Raw genomic sequence first — 23721 nt, forward strand, 5'->3', positions numbered from 1 at the left:
TCGGTCCCATTTTTTAGAACGATTACAAATAAATAAACCTACTGATTTCGAATTTCAAAATTTATTAAAAAAGAGACTAAGCATTGACATGATTTATTGAAAGAATTAACTATGCCATTCAGTTTTTAACCAAACAAAACTTTCCGTGGTTCCAGTAACAAATTATTCTAAAGAAATAATTTTTTAAAGCGTATAGAAATGATCACAAAATTTTACCCTATCATGTCTGTAATATTAATAAAATTCGAACTAAAAAAACATGCTTCATTACCTTGGAGATAAAATTCAAAATGGAACAATTAGCCTATTAGGGAATAATATAAAACAAATTATTTTAAATAAGGTCAAACAGGCAAAGTATTTTTCTATTTTACTTCATTGTACCCCTAATGCCAGCCACCAAAAGCAGATATTAGTTTGTATGAGGTATCTTAATTTAGAAAATACTGACATGAGTATTGAAGAAAGGTTTTCAGTATTTTGTGTTGAAAAAGATACGACCAGTGAAGGACTAACAATATTCTTATTAAAGACTAGAGGAAAATTGTTTAGATACAGTAAGACCCCGCTTAACGCTGTTTCGTTTAGCGCTGTTTCGGTTTAGCGCTCTTTTATTTCAACCTCGGGATTCCCCGAAATTGCTCGCAGCATGAACTACGGGGATTCCTTGAAATTGTGCGCAGCGGTAGGTTTCCAAATAACATATCCGAAACTTTGTAGTTATGTTTCTTGTTTGGTGCGGTGAGGTGCTGTACGGAAGCATTTTTATCATTTGAAACATTTGTTGACATTATTGTAAGTATAAATTTACATAATACTATAATGATTAATACAGTGGCAAATATTATGATCTTTAGTTTTTATCATGGTGATATTAAAAAACAAGAAAAGAAAGCAACCAGAAAAAGCATTTCACTGGAAACTAAAAAGCAAGTGATTAAAGATTAGATTCTGGTGAGAGTCAGTCTCAAATTAGTGCTGCATTGAATTTGGCAACTTCAACAATAAGGACAATTCTTAAGAATAAAGAAAAAATACTGTCATCGGCAACTGCAACTACGTCGAGCTCTGCAACTAGAATTACCCATTCTAGAAAAAACATTATAGAGGAAGTGGAAAAATGACTGTCTATATGGACTGACAACGAAATTGAACGCAGTATGCCATTAAGCCAATCTATCATAAAGCCTTCTTGACAAAAAGGCAGAAAATTGGAAACACAGAATAGACTGAATGATCTGACTGGCTGAGAATTTTATTTGTTTTTATAAATATATTCGTTTATATTGTTTTTATTTTTGTAAGAAATAAATAAATGGTTTTATTTTTATTAAAAAAAACATTATTAAATTTAATACCTAACCAATTTTCTATCCATCTTCCCCTAACTCCATTATTTACACGTTAAGATAGCCTCGTTTAGTGCTGTTTCGCATTACGCTCTACTTTGATGGAACGGATCCCCCGCGTTAAGTGGGGTCTTACTGTATTAGTAATTTATGCGGCCAAGGATACAACAATGGTTCAAACATGAGAGGTAAACAGTTTTGGAGTAATTATGCTCAAATCGTGGCTTTTCCAAATTAAAAAGTTAACCTATGTTTAATATAATATGTAACGGCACTCATATTTTTTCATGTAGAATAACAATAACAACTAACAATTAAAAAAAAAAGCACAAATTACTACGATTGCAATAGTAGACACAAAATAAGGATTAAGCAATTTGTCAAATGTGTCTATCCTTACATTAAGTATTTGCACTTTCAAATAAGACAGAAGAGAACACCAGAGACAAACTCCTGTCCTGTTATAACTTTTGTTCAAGAAAGACAGTGTGCTAGGAGGAAGAGGTACTCGGAGCTGGCAAACTTGAGGTTGCCCTAACACAGTTAAATGACCCAATCCATAAAGGCGATCCAAGAGGCCGCTAACCTATTGGTCGAGCAGACGAGGTAAGACTATGTTGATTCGACAGGAATACTCAGCAACTCGCATTCCACGCATCTGCCATCTACAGGGGCCTCCAATCCCGGACAGCAGAACGAATTCACTTAAACATTGCCAGACAGACTGGGCCACCAATCCAGCCTGCAACACTATGTCAGGGTACATAGATGTCTGCTTTAGACGCCCCCAAGGGGAAACCAAGGAAGGACATGAATATGCAGTTTTGAGGCTGCAGGCCTCCACTTTAAACCTCAAGCAGTATAAAAGCTCGCTGAATTCGCCAACTCCACCGACGGGGGTGTTTTGCCCAGGACAACTATGAATATCTCACTATATAGCTCCACCACAACCAATGGAACGGACATATGGTCCCTGTCAAGCCTGAACCAACCATCGCCAGTGATGACTTCAGTCTTGTGAAGACTGATTTTAAACACCCGTGGCTGAGACTGCCTAGATACAGATCATAATCAGTAGCTTCCCAGGTTTTACCCAAGTTTATCTCTGGGATAAGGCGTTCAAATAACACAAGAATTTTCCTGTTGAGACAGGCTGCTTGTTTTAATGATTGCCTGATGCCTTTTTGACTCAGCGCTGTCGTGCCTATTGTCGGCGTGGGCCTGCTTATCATCTTACGTATAAGACCATTTTTTAAGTCTAAGGTATTTAAAGATTTAATAACAGACATTTTGCTAGCATGGATTATCAGGAAAATAAGCATTTCTAATCAGTTTTTTATGGGCAATACTGAAAGTGTCTATGGGAAATCATAACATTTTAACATATTTCAGAGAAGATTGCTGAAGTACAATAATAATTTTTTCAGATAACAATTGATAGTGTTATTTTAAATGAGGATTAATAATAAATACAATTACTGGGAGTACAAGTAAGTTTCTGTTTGAAAAAAAATGGCACAACCAGTAAGGTTATGGTTAAAACTGTCTGATGATGTCTTATTTTAAAGTTGAACATCTGGTAACAACATAACATTGAAACATAAGCGATTTTATATCAGCATTATATATTTTTTTCATGCGAAAATGTCGAGTTTTGTGCCAAATAAGCATCATTCGTGAAAACTTTGATTTATCTCAGTTTGAAGAAATCTGCAGCCGAGGTGCATTGAGTGCTTGTATATGCATATGAGAAAAGTTATTGCGAGATGTTTAAAAAATTTAAGATTAGTGAATTTGCCGTCAAAGACAAAGAACATAGAGGAAGGATGCGTTATTAGATGAAGAATCACATACCAAACACAAGTAGAACTTAAATTTACATTAGGAGTGACTCAATAAGCAATTTCACATGGTTTAAAATCATTGGAAATGATTCTAAAGGAAATAAATTAGGTTCCATATGAGCTGAAGCCGAGAATATGGAACACCGATTTTTACTTCCTTGTACGAAGTAAAAAGGAAGTATTGTATTCGCGAAAAATTTCGGGTATCATATTTCAACAAAAATATCCATTCTGATGGCTATTGAATGCAATTTAACGATGTTTTTGAATGACATTTACACATAAGGACAAAATAAAGGACTCTTTTCCACCCCCAAAAATTATAAAACTGATTTAAAATGAATCCCGAAAATAATTTTTCGTGCTGTCTGTGCACACGTACGTACATATCTCGCATAACTAAAAAACGAGTAGCCTTAGAATGTTGGAATTTTGTATGTAGGACTGCTATAACATGTAGATGTGCTCCTTGTATTTTGGTTGCAATCGGCACACCGAAAATAAATAAATATATGTATATATCTACTCTTACTTGGCTCAGTTTTTTTATTCTTATATGTTTGTAAATTGCGCATTTTTTTGCTTTAAAAATAATTGAATTATGTTGTTTTTATTTTCCAGTTAAGATTTTTATGCTTTTAGTTAACCTGCATGCAATAATTGTAGAATTATGAACAATTTAAAAGTTAAGTGCAGCTAAGCCTCAGTATTTTTACCATAGCGGCCATGTTTGTTTACATTTAAAACTTAGCTAGATTGGATTTGTTGCCAATCTAGAAAAACTAAGCTTCACAACAATAAAGATAATGCCTTCATTTATTATTGAGAATTAAATCATGCCTTTTCTATTCTAAAACTTATTCAAGGAAATAAGTGCTTAAGTTTTACTTCGTAATTTTTAATATAGATGTTTTGAGTTTTTATGTATTTTTGCCTTGTCGCGAAGTGAGAAATGAATTAATTGAATGAGAAATACTGAATCGTCTGTGGAAAACTGGTTCTTTCTTTCTTATTTTTTAAAAAATTTCTTTTATACATCTTTTTAGATTTGTTATAATATTTGAATAGAACACGTGGCAACGATTAGATAATTCTTTAGATGATATAAATTTTGTGCATTCTGATTTATATAATGAGTGAAATGTAACACTGTTAAGTGAACCTAGTGAATTTTAAAGAGTGCATTTATTCTATTGTGGTTTATGCGATATCAACGAAGTAGACTTAATCCAATAAGTTTAAATGAAATGCAAGAAAAAATGCATATAATTAAACATTCCGTACAAGGAAGTCATGTGGTGTACACATCAAATTGTTTATACATGAAATGCTACTTGCCAGACATAAATGAAAAGGTTTTTTTTTTTTTTCATCATACAGTCACTGGTGATGAAAAGTAGATCTGCTATGTTTGTGTGTGTGTGTGATTATGGCAAAGCCTCGAGGGCTATCTGCCTAAGAGGAGGGATGCCTTCGTGGAGGACTTTCTAAGGGAAACTGGCTCGTATACATGTTACACATGGGGAAAACCAGTAGATCTGCTATGATAACCCAAAGAAGAAGAAATCATGGGAACCAACTGGCCGTGTTTCAATACTGAAAGCTAAATCATGTTGTGTGTATGGTGGGATCAATTTGGCGTCATCCAATTATAAGTTGCTCAAACCGAACTTAATCAGTTGGGGCTCTCTACGCAACATAATCCATGAGAATGAGCCTGGAATCTAAAAAATGCACGCATTGCTACTCCAGACATGACATGTATGGTCACTTACTCGTGTGTATAAGAACACTCATGATAACACTCATCATGAGTATGATAACACTCATCCATGTGTTGTGGTGCTGGTTAAAACCTACTCAGAAAAACTCAAATGAAAAGTTTTGCCCTCTCGCTGTATTCATCAGACATTGCTTCTTCTGATTATTACTTGTTTTGATTGATGACACATGGTCTGTCTGAGCAGAACTTCATATCATATGAAGATACTGAAAATCATGTTGACTTGTGGATAGCCTCGAAAGATTAAGCATTCTTCCAATGTGGTATCCATATACTGCCAGAAAGATGGGGAAAAGTAGTGGTTAACGATGCACAATACTTTGAATAAAACATAATGTACCGTTATTTCATGATAAATGTCCCCCTTTTGATAAAAAATGGCAAAGGTGTATTTGTACTCCTGATAAATCAAAACAAGAACTTTAAAACTGCCCTTTGAAATCAACATATTTTTTATACTTATTGAAGAATACTTTATTATCTGAAATAGAATAATATACTTTCAAATTGACTGATTGAATTTAAATCTGAAATAGAATAATATACTTTTATGCTTTCAATGGAAAAAGCATAAAAGCATGACTCTAGCATAATTCTTTCAGAATTTCAGAGATATTTAAAACTTTCTCTTCTTATGCACTAAAATAAAAAAGATGGGATTTATTAGTTTGGTAAAATAGTAACATTTATTAAATGTAAAATCATGTGAATCTTTAAGTATGTTTCTTGTACATCTGAGCATAAAACACAGTAATAGCATTCTTAATGCAAATAATTTTTTTTATGTATGTCTATATTTTCAAATTCAGTTTACTTTCTCAAAATGAGTTAATATTTGTATATATTGGTAAATCCTGAAAGTCTTTCTGAGGTACCTGGAAACAAATATTTTTAATACCTGGAGATGGAAAAGGAGTAATATTAATTTTTCTGTTGGATTCCAGTGTAATTTTTGAAGAAATGTCTTTTGGTAAAAGGCACTGGGTTTCAGTTTTATCTTTGCCAGATACTGAAGTCTCATTTGAAACATTTTTTACTGGTGATGAGGGAGAACAGTTTGAAGATTTTGGTACAGCAATTTTAGTAGTCTTTTTTACTGAAAATCGTCTTGTTTGTAGCATCGGAGAAGGACACCGGTCAGATTGCTTTGGAATGCAAGACAAACGTTTCTGTCGTGGCCATGTGCCAATAGTAGGGCTAAGAGATCTATCAAGAACAAAACAACAGAATTATTTATTCAGGCATTCCCATAAAAAATACTAAATCAATGATTAAAAAAAATCTGAGTTATTATTACAATTACATTTATTAAACATAACAACAATGTTAAACATTATGCATTAAGATATAAACATTTATAAACTGCATAAAGAAGAATATGCTTAAAAAAAGCATGTTTCATAACATTGATAGGCAACTTCTGTTGAAGTAAGGGTCCATCCAAATATCACACAATTTTGTTACAATTTATTACATATACTGAGCCCTCTAATGATAACCACCTCTGAAAAAGAACAATACTTTTGAGGATAGCATAAGCATTAAATAGATTCTGAGAATATATGAATATCAGCTTAGATAATTATATTTCCTAAAATGACCACTCACTAACTTGAGGGAGACTATCAAACATACAGTAAGGTGATCATTAAAATAGACCATGTATTTTAAGTGCCCCCTTGTCGCACAGACACTTTATGTTTACTAACATCCATGCCTTCTCCATGATTCAAACCCAGGCCCTAATCAAAACTTTTTTTTTTTTAAATACAGAAAACAGTAGATAATTCACATCTCTGAATCATTGATTTTATCATTTTTCAGGGTGGCACAATTTTTTATGGTTTTGTGTTGGCATTCATGATAGGAAATAACTACCACATTACTAAACTGTTTACATTTTCATTTCCTGTCAGTATAGTTTGTAATATATAATGGCTGGAACTTATATTTATAGCAATCACTTATTTATGACCGATATGAAAGCTCTGTGAAATTTTTACTGTCCTTTAATGCATTTGTGCACAACCCACAGTCAGCAATATGGGATTTTATTACAGCTGTAGCAGCACTTGTTGTCTTGGTAGTTAGAATTAAGCAGTCCATCGTCTGAAGAATAGTTTGAAAATGAATAACATAAAATAAAAGGCCCCTTGAATGAATAAATGAGCCACAGGTTGCACTACCAAGTTCAGCACTGTCTTGCTAAATGACCAGAAGATCCACAGAAAGTGCTGTCTGTCTTCCGTTCTTGCTTTCACAGTGTTGTCATAGGTTGCCTTCCAGAAATCAAAATTAAAACTGTGAACTAATGATCTGTTCTTAGACTATGTTATATGTTAGGGTAATGCTGTCATCATTTGTACGCAAGATTGATTACAATCTTCAAAGTACTGAGGTTCCATTGAACACCTGATTTTTTGGTTACTGTAATGATGCCACTTGCTTGATTGGCATTTTAGTTTTGGCTTATATAATCTGGTTCATGGGTCATCTAGTATAAATGATACAGTACAAGAAATCCTCTCCATTGCATTTCAAGTTTCAGCAGTAATGCATTGTAATAACTTCTGTATTTATGTCTAACCATGCTGTACCCACCATGATACAATTTTTCTCATGTCCAGGCATTCTTTTGGAATATGTGGTAGTCTTATAATCCCGCACATGAATCATTTGGCCTCCATCAATCTCCAACAACATGCCAACAAGTTGCACTTCTGGTTCTCTGATACTATGGTGATCAGCACAAGGCATGTCTGCCATTCTTTGGCATCCTTTACTGAAGGCCTATACCAACCATGCTACTGTTCTCATGCTATACAGCTGCAGCCACATTTGATCTTTATTCAATTTTGTTGTTCCTCTTTCGAAAGCATCACAGCTACACAGTTTTAGACCTTCAATTCATATAAGACTATTTTCCCAATCATGGCATATCACTGAAAGTGATTTCTATTTAATACAAAATGAATTAGCCTAACTAACGGGTGACATAAGCAAGAAGCACGGATTTTATTTCATAGCATATATTCAGCATTTTTGTTATTATGTACTTTCCACACACAAAAAATAAATCAGGGTTCATGTGGTGCAAAAATAACTTTATTTTAGCTTTTGATATAATTGTAATTGTTTATGTTTATTTTAAAGTTAAGTTCAAAACATGCATATATTAGGTACATGTTAGGTTCAAAACGTGTAACATTTTAAATTTCATGGGTCCTATTTCAATAACCTTAGAATAAGATGTCTGCAAAATGAAAAGTAAAAACAATACATTTGGAAGCATAATTCACAAAGGAAATTGGCTGAGAAGTATGACTGTAGTAAAATACAAAAAATTTTAGAAAAGAAAGCAATTGATGAAAATATTGATTTAATTTTGGCCTGTTTAGAAAGTGCTTGTGCATGAAACATGTTTGCATAATGACACATGCATTATGCAACACTAAATCAAGCAGCGAAATTAAGTGCAAGCACAGTTCGGTTAGGAAAATTGCTGAAACAATACTGTTATTACAGAGAATATCAGCAAGGAAAGAGAACCTGTCTAATTGATTGGTTATGACAGCTGCTATAGTTCATAGAAGGTAATGATTTCAATCAAGATTTATGATTCATTTTATAATGATGCATAAGTAAAACTGACAAACATTTTAGAAGATTATGAATACCTTGAATCTGGAATGTTGCACTTTGATGAGGTAAAATTTTTCATACTTTGGCTAGATACTGGACAATCTTTAGTAAACTGAAGATTTTTTGTCTGATTCTTCTGAAAATCTACATTCAGTCCAGGACTAGATATTCTGCGTTCTTTTTTAATATCTGAATGGAAAAGTAAACTTCATAAGCATGTACTGGGGAAATGTATTTAGATGCAAACAAATAACATGAAAACTGTAAATATTAAAATTAGCTAAGAAGAATAATAGATACTTAGAAGAATAAATGAGTGTAAAATTATTAAATGCAATACACAAAATAATTTCCGATTAAAAAGATAAAAATGTTTTATAAGTTATTAAACTTTGAAATCATTTTAAACACATGGCAAATTAGATACATAAAATTATAACAAACTAAAGACTGACTAAATCAGCAATATCAGAATAGAAAAAATATGCCATTTATTAGATATAACAATGTTATCTGATTATAATATATGCCTTTAACCTCCAAGTCCTGCTAATCACACAGTTTTGCAAAAGGCTACGGAACTATACTTCCATTTTATCTTCAATGTCACTACATTGTCATAAGATTTCAAAATTCTTATTTCAAGCTCCACCTCATTCTACAGGTGAGCTATAAGACTGAGCTCATTTTTCTGAGCAGACACAATACTTAATAAACTTCAAATTACTATGTAATTGATTATGCTTTATATGTAGGTAAATTGTCATGCTGATACAAACAGATCTTATAAAAATATTACCACCACTGAGTTGGTAAAATAAAACTCTCAAGCATGCCATAAGAAATGCATTAGGTAACAACAGTTGCGTCTACCACAATCAATAGGTCTCATCCATATCACTCACAAAACAGCTCCATTTAAAGATGATGCCACCTCCAAACTTGCAGATGTATATTGTACATGCCAGTAAATATCTGGTTGTAATGAAAGTTTTCCCTCCAGAAAACGTTCTGAAAAAGGGGTAAAAATGAAAGTAGTATATTTAGTGCAGGTTCCAAATCTATCAACCACCCAAATCTATTATTTTCTGCCAACATTTTGGTAGTTTTTGAAAGCATTCAGCCCAGAAACTTGGTGGCCGCAAGTCCAAAAACAGATCAACCTCACTTTGGATGTCTTCTGCAGAATGGAAGATAGCACCAGCAAGATGTAGCTGCAGGTGTGAAAAAAGGTAGAAGTCTGAAGGAGTGATGTCAGGGCTATGGTGGATGTGGCAAAAGATCCCATTCAAGCCAGTACAGAGTCCAGCCGGTGAATGCAGACACATGTGGTCTTGCATTATCTTGATAAAACATCCCTTTTTTTGTGCCAGAACTCAGTTCAATGTTTTTCTTTGAGAGCAGTGTCAACATGGTTTAGCATCTCATTGTACATCTTACTGTCAAGAGTTTTACCTTTTTCCAAATATTCTTTGTGGATAACACCATGGCAATTGTACCAAATAGAAAGCATGATCTTTTTGTTAGTCAATTTGCACTTTCTGACACTGCCAATGGGCTCACCAGGTGCAGAACAACTCCCTTTTTGGCCTGTGTTGTTGAAGTATATCCACTTTTCATTACAAATGATGATCCGGTCCAGAATTTTGTCCTTGTGTTGATATTCGAGCAGATTAGTGCACGCCCAAAAACCTCTGTTCTTATCTGCTTGCATCAGCTCATTCGGCACCCAATAGTCCTTGTGTTTGAACTTTTGGTACCAAACCTCTACAGTTTCATATGATACATTAATACCTAAAGCTCTACACATGATTTGGTGACATTCTGTAGCTGACTTTTTGCAAGAAAACTGGAAGTAAATGGTGGTTCTAATCTGGTAGTGGGATAGTTCCTTTTCAGAACACCTTGCACATAATGATATTTTTATACACATTTCAAAACAGTGTTCTAAAGCAAGTCTCTTTCTTTCAAATGCCAAAAATCATTTGACAAAATTTGATTAAACACACCAATGCAAACTGTTTACGCAGACGATATTTGCAGTGGTGGGAAACTTCTGTTAAAACCTGATAATAATTTCTTGACTGTTGTCATACCCATGCTGATTATCAAACTTCTACTAGTTGCTACCTCCTGGAGTCACTAGCACATGGAACTCATTTTCATGACTCTTAATGTCTAATAGCAGAAATGGTCACTGCACTATGCTCTATTGATGAACAGCACTAAGAATACTGATAAGAAGTTTAAACACAGCTACATAATCATAGGAACTCACGGAATGAAATTCGTTGTTAATGATGCTTATGCACTTTGAGGTTTTAATAGCATTTAGCAATGCAACTCATAGTTAAGCTTAACTCTAGGGCAGTAACATGTTGATTAGGTCAGATTTCAACATTTTATGTCTGGCATGCTTTTGGTCAGTATCTATGATTTAATGGTTATAGTATACTATTTCTCTTCCAGTAATTGATATGAATATGGTTAAATGTTTTACAGTGCCTTTGATAGAGAAAGCATAAAAATAGTCCTGGCGTGCTTTGCCTTAATCAAATAAAATAAACCAAACCATTCCATTCCGATTCCATTGAACTTTGTTTTAATATTTTCAGTCAAACACACAATGTGAAATGATACAAAAAGGCTTTAGGCTTGCTTTTACAACCTTCTGGTAATATACTGCTCAATGTTAGGGTAAGAAGATTAGCAAATCATGGTTTTGAGTAATTAAATGGTGATTTTTGTCCCTATTGGTATACTTACTTTATGACTTACTATTATACAATCAATTACTAGTATCATCACATTCAACTAATTGAAAATGGATTTTAATGCATGAAAATATAATATGAAATATTAAAAACAATGTAAAAGACCAAAAATTTAAACATAGCATGTACGTAAATGATACTAATAGATAAGAAATCCCATTTTTTTTTTAAAAACTGTAAAACCGTCATCCCATGAGTATCACAAGTTCTTTGGGTAAACATCTAAAATAAAATTCAGGTATTTTAATTTTAATTTCAAATAAAATTTTATAACCTTTTCCAATGGTAATCTTAAATTTTTGATTATGATAATAAAATGTTTTCTGGTTTTGAACTGAAGCTTGAATCAAGCTTTCTACAGTATTCAGATATTTCCAAATTAAATTATTATTTGAGAGCTTCTGGAAAGGTAATAGACAGATAGCACTAAATCAAGAAGCTATACTGGATGAAAGAGAACATCAATACTTCCCAATAAAACTACTCCAGTTTTATTAGATAAAGTCTGACAGTATCATCATGGAAATAAATTCTTTTTCTGTTAGTTTCTCTGATATCTTAACTCTTACAAACTTTTTTAAGCTGATGTATTTCTTTCACTCTGCACACTCTTGTACTACATGTTCCTCCTAATGAGATAATAATAGTCCTTCAATGAATAATTTTAATTAGTAGCATGTTACAGCTTACATATCACATGTATGTATCTTAAATTTCACTTGTATGTTTATACATATATATATATATATATATCTCATAATAATACATGTATCTTACTTACTAAAGAGACCAACATCATCTTCAAATGCAGACGCTTAATGTTATCATGTAGTTGGTTTGTCACTGTTATAAAAAAACTAATGTTACTGTACATGACCTATTAATCATTTCCCTGTAATAATTCAAATAAGAAATATTTTTTTTTTTGTCCAATCAGCAAAACTCAGAAATGTGGATTAATCCTTTCGGTCCTTACAAATACATGACTAAAGAAACCTGGCAACACATTTGCTAAATTGCAAACGGTGCACTTATGTTTTTAAGCACGCCGATTATTTAAATTTTGATTTGTCTATTTTTTTAAATTTAGAGTAAATACAATTATATCTAAGGCATACTTAGTATAAAATAGTTCTTATTAAGAAGTAATTTAATTTTTTTAATGTCAGATTTAAGAAATTTTGAATACATTATTTTTGTGGAATATATTGTCCCAATCGCACTGAACAGTAAGTTAATATGTCCCATCAGTGATCAAATTACTACATGCTGATATATTATGTTTATGTTTATGAAACATATATGAAAATTTTTGTTGTATATGAACTGGTGCATGTGGCAAAGTGTACATTTTTATTCACATTATATAGTATCACAAATTTTAGTTTTGTTTTCTGAGAAAGGGTAATATCCTAGACCAGTGGTGGTGAACCTTTTTAGAGCCACGTGCCCAGAGCCTTTTTTTGGGGGAACTGTGTGCTCAAAACCTCTTTGATTAAACCATGTTTTGCCAGGCACAGTGAAATTTGAAAGCTGACCATTGTTAGATGGTTTGTTTTAGAAAGATAATTGCAAAAACCAACTTTCTGGTAATTATAATTCCTCAATTTTCCTTCAATAAACAACTTCCGCTCAGCTTCATCAAATTTAGCAACAATCTTGTGGTTGGTGTTAAAGTGTCGTCTGACACTAGATGTGCGAAACACTTTTCCAGGACAGAATGCATAATGCTTTCCTATTGTGTTCAATAACTCCAAATGATTCTGCCCAGGTCTCTTGAAATGATCTTCCACTATCAATGTTTAATTTTGCCTTTTTTGCTGGAGTCATTTGTGAGGGTTCAAGACCTGAAGCATAAAAAATCTATTTAACAATGAGAGAATTAAAACTCACCGGCAGTCTGCAATAAATTTGAATTTGTTTAGCAAACATTAGCCGCTTCAGCTATTAGTTATTACTTGTTACATGCCATGTAACAGGTAATATGATTGGCCCAAACAATTGAAACGCCATAAATTGGGTCAATAAATATGTATATCATTTTTATGTCAATATATGAAAATCTTATACCTAGGCTTAGGCCCTATGTCAGTGGCATTATGCGATAAGTAAGTAAGTAAAATGTTCAAGAACAGATTAAAACAGTTATTTAAATTACGTAGTATAATTTTATTGTGATTATTGATTAAGGAAGTATTATTTTAGTCGCGTGCCAGCTGATGAGGCTCTACGTGCCGACTGTGGCACGCGTGCCATAGGTTCACCATCACTGTCCTAGACGATGGGGACAAATAGTCCCAGATAACATAGTGTCCCAGTAGATTTCCTGGAAATGGAAAAAGTTGAAAAACATTACACTCATATTACACTTCTTTTAGTACGTCAACATTAAATTAAACTACTTTTCATTATTAAATTTTAATCATGCAAAGTCAGGTTAAAAGTGTTAACTGCTTCATTGATAACAATGTGCATTTCTTAATACAGATTTATTTTAAGTATAATATATATCTTTTAAAGGCACTAGTGCTGAACTAACTGCTGCATTTTACTCAATAGCTGCATTGTTATGATGCTGAGTTTGGCTAAATTAGTTTTTTTCAAAATCTTAAAAAAAAATTTATGTATCTATTCTAAATCTCCTTTTCATTGCCAAACCTTTACGTTAGAAGTATTATTACTTTGTTTTTGCCTCAAATAATCAAGTCATAAATCTGATGCAATTTATTCACTGCCATTGTTATATTGCTAACCTCAGATTTTCTAAAGCAAAACTTGCTTTATGTGATCTTTAACTTTTCCCACAGTTACAAGTTTATAATTTTCCTAAAATCATCTCTGCCATTTTACTCAAATGACAAGAAAAAAAAAAAAAAAAAAAAATAACAGCTTATATATTTTATCTAGGAGCAAATTACTGCCTCCACAGTTTTACTCAAATGATATGAAAAAGTAAAATTTTTTAACAAATTATAAATACTCTTCCTCTTTGTCCAATTCCTTTATTATTACACATTTAAAATTTCCATCAAAATGAAAAAAAAAAAAAAAAAAAAAAAAACTGCATTACTTTTTTTTAGGTACATAAACATGGAAGGACTAGCAATTAAAAAATAATATCATAAAAAGAATTAAAATTAGAAACGGTATATCATCTTAAAAATTTTCTTTCTTCATAAAAGTGACTACAGCATAGCTTATATTAATATTTTATTTATATAACACAATCAGTAACCCAGTTATATGCAAAATGCCAGTTATAATAACTACTTAATATTTAATATATACATGTATTTAAAAAATATATAGCTACAAAATAAGGCAAGGATTTCTTATTTACAATAGTTCTATGCTTACTTTTTAATGATTTATATGGACTAGGTGTGGCATCTTTATTGGAATTCATCTGATTACTGGCTGCATTTGACTGTTTAGGAAGAGTGCCACCTGAAGGAAGATATATAATTAATCTTTAAGGCAAAGATTTACTAAAATATACAGCTAGATTAATGAATAAGAATAAAAATTCATATTATAGTGTTTTATTCAATAATCAAGACCAATATAATTTTAAATACACCATACCATATAGTATTTTATTTTACACCGTTGAATCTCCTTCTATATAGCTGGCAGATACTTAACATAAGAACATGAGGAGGGTTGTAGTGACCAAAATCACTTTTCCTTTCATGTATTTTTGTGTGCATTACACTTGGGAATTTATTTCATAGATTTCTGCATAAAATTTTGATCTGTGTTGTTTATTGTTTTATCAACTTTTCTATTTTTTATTTCATTTCCTTTTTTTTCCTTCTTTTTTTTTTTTTTTTGGAGAGGGGGGGGGACTAGTATATGCGGCATAGAACAAACATATGCAAACAATGTACCATATCAGATTTTATTTTCTAATTTTATTTCATTTTCAAAGGAAATAAAAAAATAAATTTAAGTAGACTCTTAACTGTTGTAAATTTTTTAATACAGGTTTCAGAGTTTTTAATTCAAACTTGTACCTCTTTTTTTAAAAAATATGGTTGTTGCAACGAATTAGCTGAAGTTAATGTTCACTAGCAGAATAAATTTCTACTGTCAAAATACAAATAAATAACTAGTACACAGTTTTCCAGCATTATAAGGCTTTGAAATTATACACATATGTCAAAGATGAAGCAAATGCCCCTGGCTCAGTGAATGAGTGAATGCTTTAATTACTTTTATGATTGAGATTGGGCTGAGGTTAGGGCTGCTGGAATTGCAGTTTTGCCGATAATGCAAGAAAAGGGGATGTCTTCCTCTTGGTCATCAAATAGTTGACATGATATTAGCAAAATTTTAAATAAAAAGTTGGATCCAATGTAATCTATCTATTTTTCATTCTGTTTGTTTTGCTCAACAATATTTATACTTCACAGTGTAATTTGATATCTCAAAGTGGTAAGAACGATATACTACGGTGGACACATATAGTTTCTCTTATATCTAGCGTTCTCATCTTAGATTGACCATTAATATCGACACATCAGGGTGTGCAGGCCCTTCGCAACAGATCTGGAAGATCTTGCGGAAAGCACATATGCAAGCATGGACTTTTAGATTCAGTCAGTCGGTTTATAATCCAAGTCTAGTGAAATTACACTCAGCACTTCATATAAATTAAGAGTGATACAAATTAGTTCATGTAGCATAGTTACTGTTATATTACTTCTTGTTTGTTGTATTTGATAAATAGTCTTGTGATTTTTTTATGTGTATGTTTGATGATTGACTAATTTTGAAAAAGAAAATATGTCTTCAACCAGTGGCACGACTGTCAAGAAATGAAAATATCGTAAATACAATGACAGTTATTTAAAGTTTGGTTTTACGTCAACAGAAATGAATGTTAAAGAGAGAAAATGACGTGTATTGTGTATTAAAGTTTTGGCAGTGGAGTGTATGCTTCCAAGATAACTGAAGTGTCATTTAAAAGCTAATCACCACAGCATGGTTGGCAAACCTCATGAATTTTTTGCCAGGAAGTTAAAAGAACTGAAACATACACAGGTTCAGGTGGAAGAGTTGTGGAACACCCAATGTTTACTATAAGTAATGTAGGTATAGTCCCACTAATTTAAAATAGTTCATAATAGTATATTGACATTATGATTAGATATAATTATAATTGTTGCTTAACAAGTAAATTATTGGTTCGAAAATCTGAGAGGACACTTTTTAAGAAATCAACATTTATTTTTCATGCCTTTACTTATTCTACAAAATCTTAAATGCAACTATTTATCAAACAGAAAAGCAGACATAGACGTAATGCATCTGCGTACGTGATCCTCGTGACAGACGAATTCTTTGGGGTTGCCACAATTCTCCCACCTTTTGAGTAGATGGCTACACACTCAACACATAAAACTTACATCAATAAAAATGAGTGTTATATAACAGAGAAAATTACTTAATACTTAAATCATATTACTTGAAAACAAAAGTAATACTGATGAATAATACAACAATAATATCACAACAAAATAAATCATAATAACTCAAAGACATGAATTACATTATTTCATTTTACAACTCTACCACTACTGGTGGTGAAAGGAACATGATCATTTTGAGTATTAGCTATTATATTATCCAGTTCCAATCTAAGCAATCTCTGTATTGGTCTCAACAACTCTGAATTACTACTTTTTACAAGAGCAACTGTTATGTTGCCATGTCACCAGGGATCACCCGAATAACGTGTACTAAATTCCAATATGCACGATTTTTATTTTGATCCTCCAGCAAGATAATTTCTCCTACAGAGAGAGGTTTATTTTTGTAATTTTTGGTAGACTGCTGTCTTAACTGCCCTAGATACTCAGCGAAATCTCACTCTTAACAATTCTCTCATTCTCTGGAGATACTTCACTCTTCTACTCAATTTTTCTTTGTCCACATTGTCAATATCAGGTACACCCGACTGTGTAATTTCATGCAGAAATTTTTCCAGAGTTTTTCCGGATAAAGGCAAGGGATCTTCAATATCGTCAGACACGTACGTAAGTGGTCTTGAGTTGACATTTCTTTCACAATCGCACAAGATGGTGAGTAACTCTTCATAACCAAGAGAAGCAAAACCTTAAATTTTTCTCAACATTTGTTTTACAATTTGTATTAAACGCTCCTACCATCCACCCCACCATTTTATTTTACCCAAGATTTTAATTAATATGCTCTTATGTTAAATCTCTTTTGCACTTATGCTTCCCACCAAGTTCATCAAAAATGCATTTAAACAAATTTAAACAATGGGGGAGTATTGGTTACTTAGAAGCATTGTATCTGTGATTCTATTTGCCAGTATGCTGTGCCGACTGTTGGCGAGTTTAACTTTTATTTGTTGTTGGAAGATACATTAGCACAGCCAGGGTTTTAGTCTTAAATTTGATATTTGCTTTGTAAATAACTGAACTACTGTTGTGGTCTTAGGCTGCAAAACATATTGAGCTTCTGTTAAAAACTTTTTAAGTTTTTAACAGAAACTTTTTTTTTGTACTTTCAAGCTGAAAATAAATATTGCAGTTGCTTCCATGCTTGCCATAATCACTTTGTGTTATTAATTCTAAACAAACTATGAGACTAGAATAGGTCAGACAAAGTGCTTAGATCTAATGTAATAAGGGTATATATAAATTTGTAATTTAATGGATGTAGGAAGGACATTTGTATCTCAATGTTTTCAGGTTAGCTTAGCCTTGAGCATACATCAAAAATATATAGGGTGTTTCATATATCATGGGACAAACTTGGAGGGGTGGTACAGCATACTAAAACATGCATTTTTTTATTGAAATGTAGGGTTTAAAGTGACAGGTTATGGCAGGAACACAAAAAAATGACATGAGAGGAAAATGTGTTTATGTACAAAATCAACGCAAAGTGCTTCATTGTAGCAATACAGTATTCACAATAAATGTTCAAAATTGCAACCACCAGCAGTAATACATGCTTGGTAACGTCGCAGAAGGAATTGATGAACATTTTGAAAACCGACAGGAATTTCGCACACGTTTGCAGCCGCAATGGATAGTCGTGCAATGAGGTCCCCAGTGAGTCAACGGGAGTCTCGTAAATGATGCTCTTCAGATGTCCCCATAAAAAAAAATCCAAACTGGATAAATCTGGCGAACGGGGTGGCCATCGAACGGGTCCACCACGGCCAATCCATGGGCCCGGAAATGTCCCATCCAAGTAATTGCGGACCCGCACATGATTATGGGCTGGTGCACCATCATTCTGGAACCACATGCAATCATGAACGACAGCCGGAACATTGAACAGCAATTCTAGTAGCACCTCTTGCAGAAAAATATGATAATATAAGCCATTTGTACGTGCAGGTAAGAGGTATGGGCCTATGAGGTAGTCGTTAACAATACCCGCCCACACGTTTACGGAAAAGCGGGTTTGGAATGCATGTGACGTGTGGATTATGAGTTGCCCACACGTGCATGTTGTGGCTATTGAAGATGCCGTCCTGTGAGAAAGTTGCCTCGTCTGTGTATAGCACATCTGATGGGAAATCTGCCTGCGCTGCACATTGCTGCAAGAACCAATGACAGAAATGAATTCGAAGAGGGTAATCTGTTTCTTGCGAGGCTTGGACTCTCTGCAAATGGTATGGATGCAAACTATTTTCATGCAATACTCTCCAAACGGTGGAAAGACTCAGCTGCAGACAACGTGCAATAGCTCTTGTACTTGTCTGAGGTGATTCATGCACAATGTTCAAGATGGATTCTTCAATGAGAGGTTGTCGTGCACTTCTTCTTCCACTCCTAGATGTGATGTCAGATGTGGCTTCAAATGACCCGTTTTCACACAGAGACCGATGCAACCTCTCGAACATTGTGTGCTTCGGCATATGCCTTTCAGAAACTTCCTGGTACAACCGTAGTGCTGCTCTGCCGTTCCCATTAGCATCACCATACACGAGATGCATGTCAGCTTTTTCCTGTGAGTATACTCATCCATCACGTTCGACATCAGAGTTGTGAATGATCCTCTGATGCATCTGATCGATAGCGTCTCCGTTCTGCGGGCCTTAAGCTTCATGCACGCACAATACACATTTTTTCAGAACAGCAACCTTTGTTGATTGGCGACGAATGCAGACTTCAGGCAAGCATTATAAATTGCTGCGAAGTGGATGTGTGCTGTGTTTTTTATCCATCTACAAAAAATTAATGTTTAAAAGTATTCATATTCCAAAAGATAAATATTCAGTACTGTTTGCATTAAGAATCACTGATTTATTATTCAGCTAAACCCAGAAACATGGAATTTATTTACTTAAGACTTAAAAGCTTATGCAGAAGCCCATGTTATTCTTTTTTCAAAATAGACGTTGTTCTTTGTTGACGTGTTGATTTTTTTGAATTGCTTTAAATTAATACTATAGGTTTCTGTAACGCTTCACTTACCCTTATTTCATATTTATTTCTGAATGTATTTTTGTTTGATATTTCATCCTATATTTACTGTTATAAAATTTCTTTTGAAATTTATTTGAATTCATATTTTTCACAAAGGCATCTCTCATCTAAATAATTGTTGAGTGCTTCGCCATAATCAATTAATTGGAACTCATTTTCAATTTTTTTTCCTAATGCAGTTTTTATATCTATCTTTATATCTATAGTTTCTAACAAAAAATAACAATGAGTTAAAATAAATTTTTAGTAACTCAATATATTATTCCTTAGTATTTACCATTAGTGTCTAGTGTTTTTATCACTAGTGTAAACTTTGTTATTTTTAACAGTATCGAAAAAATTCACTGCAATTTAGAGAGCTATTAATTTGCAGATTAGTAAAGCTTTTGCTTTTGATTCAGCCAGTTTACCTCTTTCTTCAAACCATTTTTTATGATGCTCCATAATTGACAATATTCTTTTGATTGCTGCCAGTGTGTATATCATGCTTGAAAATGTATTCTATCATTTAAATGGCACTGTGTAATGAAATGTGTTTTCCTTGAAATTTTGCATCCATTTTTCTTCACAATTTTTTCCAATTTCATTGACAATATCAGTTGCTTTTGCACTTTCCATAATCAACATAACTTTGTTAAATAATGTGAGTTGCCCTTGTACAAACCATAAATAGTTGATTTCAATACAATTTTTTATCATCTCTTCAAAATGCTCCAGTGGAATAAAATTTCAAATATTCTGTCAATAGCTGGAAGTAGCAAAAGAAAATGGGTGTTGTTTATGTTGAAGAACTTTTTAGTCTACATATACAAATTCACAAAAATCTTTTAGTTTAGTGACTCAAATTTATAAATAATAATCACACTAAATATAAGACACAAGTAAACTGGTAAGTCAGGGCTAACTCTAGTGGTGACAAAATTTAACGGAACAACATTAATCGCTAATCTTATGATACATCGCCGATAGTGATAACAGATGCCAGTCTATTACGCTAGCAAATCATATCACTGCACATGCGTGAAGCGTTAGCCCCACAGAACGAAGACGCTACTCATCGGATCGTGGTTTGTCCGGTTCACTACTGCCCTCTACCGCTACATTGCCAGCCAATCACAGCTGTAGTTCCTATTACTGTTCCCTTTTTTGAACATTTATTGTGAATACTGTATTGCTGCAAAGAAGCACTTTGCATTGATTTTGTACATAAACATATTTTCCTCTCGTGTCGTTTTTTTGTGTTCCTGACCTAACCCGTCACTTTAGACCCTACATTCCTATACAAAAAATGCATGTTTCAGTACGCTCCACCCCCTCCAAGTTTGTCCCATGATCTATGAAACACCCTGTATATATATATATATAAAAGGATTGATTTTTAAAAAAATCACAGGCTTGTGTGTGCTTTGCCATAATCAAATAAATCAAAAAAGCCAAACCACTGTATGGGTGTTTTTGTGAATTTCAACCTGTGTAACAAACCTATTTCCCTTAGAAAGACCTTTACAAAGATATCCCATGCTTTAAGCAGACAGCCCTTGTTTATTTTTCTATATCTGAAACAATCTCCCATGTGCATCCTGGGTTTAATTGGGTAAGTGTTACAGTAATCACTTATTTGAAGTCTTACTGCGAATCTTCATCTTCACTTTCAATAATTCTCATTCGTCGTATCTTTGCAAGTATAATTTTGGAACCACTACTTGAAGTCTCAGAATTATAATCAACATTGTCTTTCGCAATATCTTTTAACACACGAAAATCAAGCATGTCTTCACTACCACTCAATTCTAAATTCTCATCATAATAATTATTTTTCTCCATGTTGCTAACCATAAAAAAGGTCAAAAAAATGGTTTAATCATAACAGTACAGAGAGTGAGCACATTTTAACTACAGATAACAATTGCCAATGCCAACGATATCGCAGCATCTTAAACATAATCATGCTAAAAACATTCGCTTTTAGGCAGTGGTACAAAAATGTGCAAAGCGCTAAAGGTTAAGCTTTTTAATTTTTTACATTATGAAAACCGGATCAAATTAAAAATCTAAAAATCCTTCTCATACTTCTTTCTAAATTGTTGCAAAAAGCCTAATTGAAATATTGAAGTTAGAAAGGAAAAAATATTAGATATGGCACTTAATTTCATAAAGTGAGCTATGTTATATATTAATATGAGTGGAACCTAAACACTCATTCTAAACAAACTGGAGAAAAGTATAAAGAGAAACAAAATGAACAAAGATTTAAAACTTTTTTGTCTTTAGAATGAGTATATCAGAAACTAATTTAATTATTTGGCAGAATACAATGAAATTCAAATATGAAACAGTCAAACAAATAACCTTTGAAGTTCACACTAAATCCAGCTGCAGATTACCATAGAAAAGTACTTTCCTATTTTACAGTCTACATTTTCATTTATTTGTGAAATAAACTGCTACTCAAAACTATTCATATAATTTTAGTTATAAGATTACATTTTAAATCTGAATTAAATTTCCACTACATATCAATCAATTTAACCCGATTTAGGTGCACTGCTTAAAAATTTCTGAAATAGTTTGAGAAGCGACTATATGTATGTAAGATAAAAATGTATGAATCAGAATTATAACTATAAACATTAATTCTTCCTCTCTATTCTAAGATCGTAATAACTTATCTGCATTGCGTCATTCAAATTAATCATGCGATCTTACGTCCGTTAATACCAGATGCCTCTTGACGTCCAATCACCGAATTGTAAACCAAAACTTTTCTCTTCGCGTGCTTCCATCTTTCATAACTACGCACTTCAGCTTTTGCTCTCTACTTTGCTAAGATGGAATTTCGCTGGCTTGCTTTCTATCTCAACAATATCTAAAATGTTAATCTTCTGTGGAAAGGCACGACTACAGTGTTAAGTGATCTGTGGCCACATATGTCAATTGGAAATAAAAATGGAATTAAAATCGCTTCTACTGACAAGTTTTATTTACGAAGTCAACACATTAGCTTATGACGCAATCAGATTACTTCCTCTTCAATATAGGATAACTACGCATCTGCAGTGTTCCGTCATTTCCTTTGTGATTTTATTATGACAATTAAGCCGGTAGGATAGTTCCTGCAGCCTGAAACCTCAATGGAAAATTTAATTCAGCTCTTCAAATCATCGTTTTGTGATAAATCCAAGATAATGTGAAAGAAGTGAATCATCAAATTTGTTTTTTCAGTGTTTAAAAAATAACAGATCATTCTTCTGCTGTGGTGTTTTGCAAGTGCTTCAAAAAAATAATCACGCGTAGTGTTTACAGATTGAAAGTAATCTCTCGATAAATTGAGAAGTTCAAATGCCTAGTGAAAAGGAATATTGAATTTGCTTCGCCGATCTCTACAATATTTACAAAAAGAGTGCTTTAAATCATCAGTGAATTACCGTTTAGGAATTAAGCATTACAGCGGGTTCAAGGTCGATCTGAGTTAGTGTTTGCAAGTATGTGCGACAGAAAATTATTTGCATTTCCGCTTTTTCAACAGCTCAAAAATTATTACATTCGAATCTAGCTCAGGAACTAAATTATTTAATGTGCTGCGGATTCTATAGTTTTCATTTCAACTTTGGTTAAAATTTCTGCAATTTGTTTTGAGAAAATCTGGAATTCTTGTTCATTAATTTTTCTAATTTTTCATAATTATGTGTGAGCAAATTAAGTAATGAAATTTAAGCTATTTAAATTATTCATAGGGAAGGATATTAAGATAAATTTTTATGTTTTGAAATTTTGTTGAGAATTTTGAATACGAATTTTATAAATATTCTAAAAATGAAGTAGGTGTAAAAAATAAGTGAAATTGTTACAGAT

At 32.8% G+C, this 23721-nt stretch overlaps 1 protein-coding gene across 3 annotated transcripts in view; it reads right to left on the reverse strand.

The window, feature by feature from the left end:
• Positions 1-23721, reverse strand: part of LOC118184467 (serine/threonine-protein phosphatase 4 regulatory subunit 4-like) — a 197575-nt gene that overhangs the window by 19874 nt on the left and 153980 nt on the right. For 2 of the 3 annotated variants that reach the window (XM_035354141.2, XM_035354139.2), the window contains exons 22-24: positions 14750-14839; positions 8654-8807; positions 5875-6182 (exon numbers count right to left, since the gene is read on the reverse strand). In XM_035354141.2, the coding sequence (XP_035210032.1) occupies positions 5875-6182; positions 8654-8807; positions 14750-14839 (552 nt within the window). Of the gene's footprint in view, positions 1-5874; positions 6183-8653; positions 13719-14749; positions 14840-23721 lie in introns of those variants that run through there. The other variant, XM_085823948.1, reaches the window with a different exon arrangement.

The sequence above is a fragment of the Stegodyphus dumicola genome, chromosome 9 (assembly GCF_044657685.1).
Source record: "Stegodyphus dumicola isolate Sdum_Otavi_A_Nest chromosome 9, ASM4465768v1".
In the NCBI taxonomy this organism is placed as follows: Eukaryota; Metazoa; Arthropoda; class Arachnida; order Araneae; family Eresidae; genus Stegodyphus; species Stegodyphus dumicola.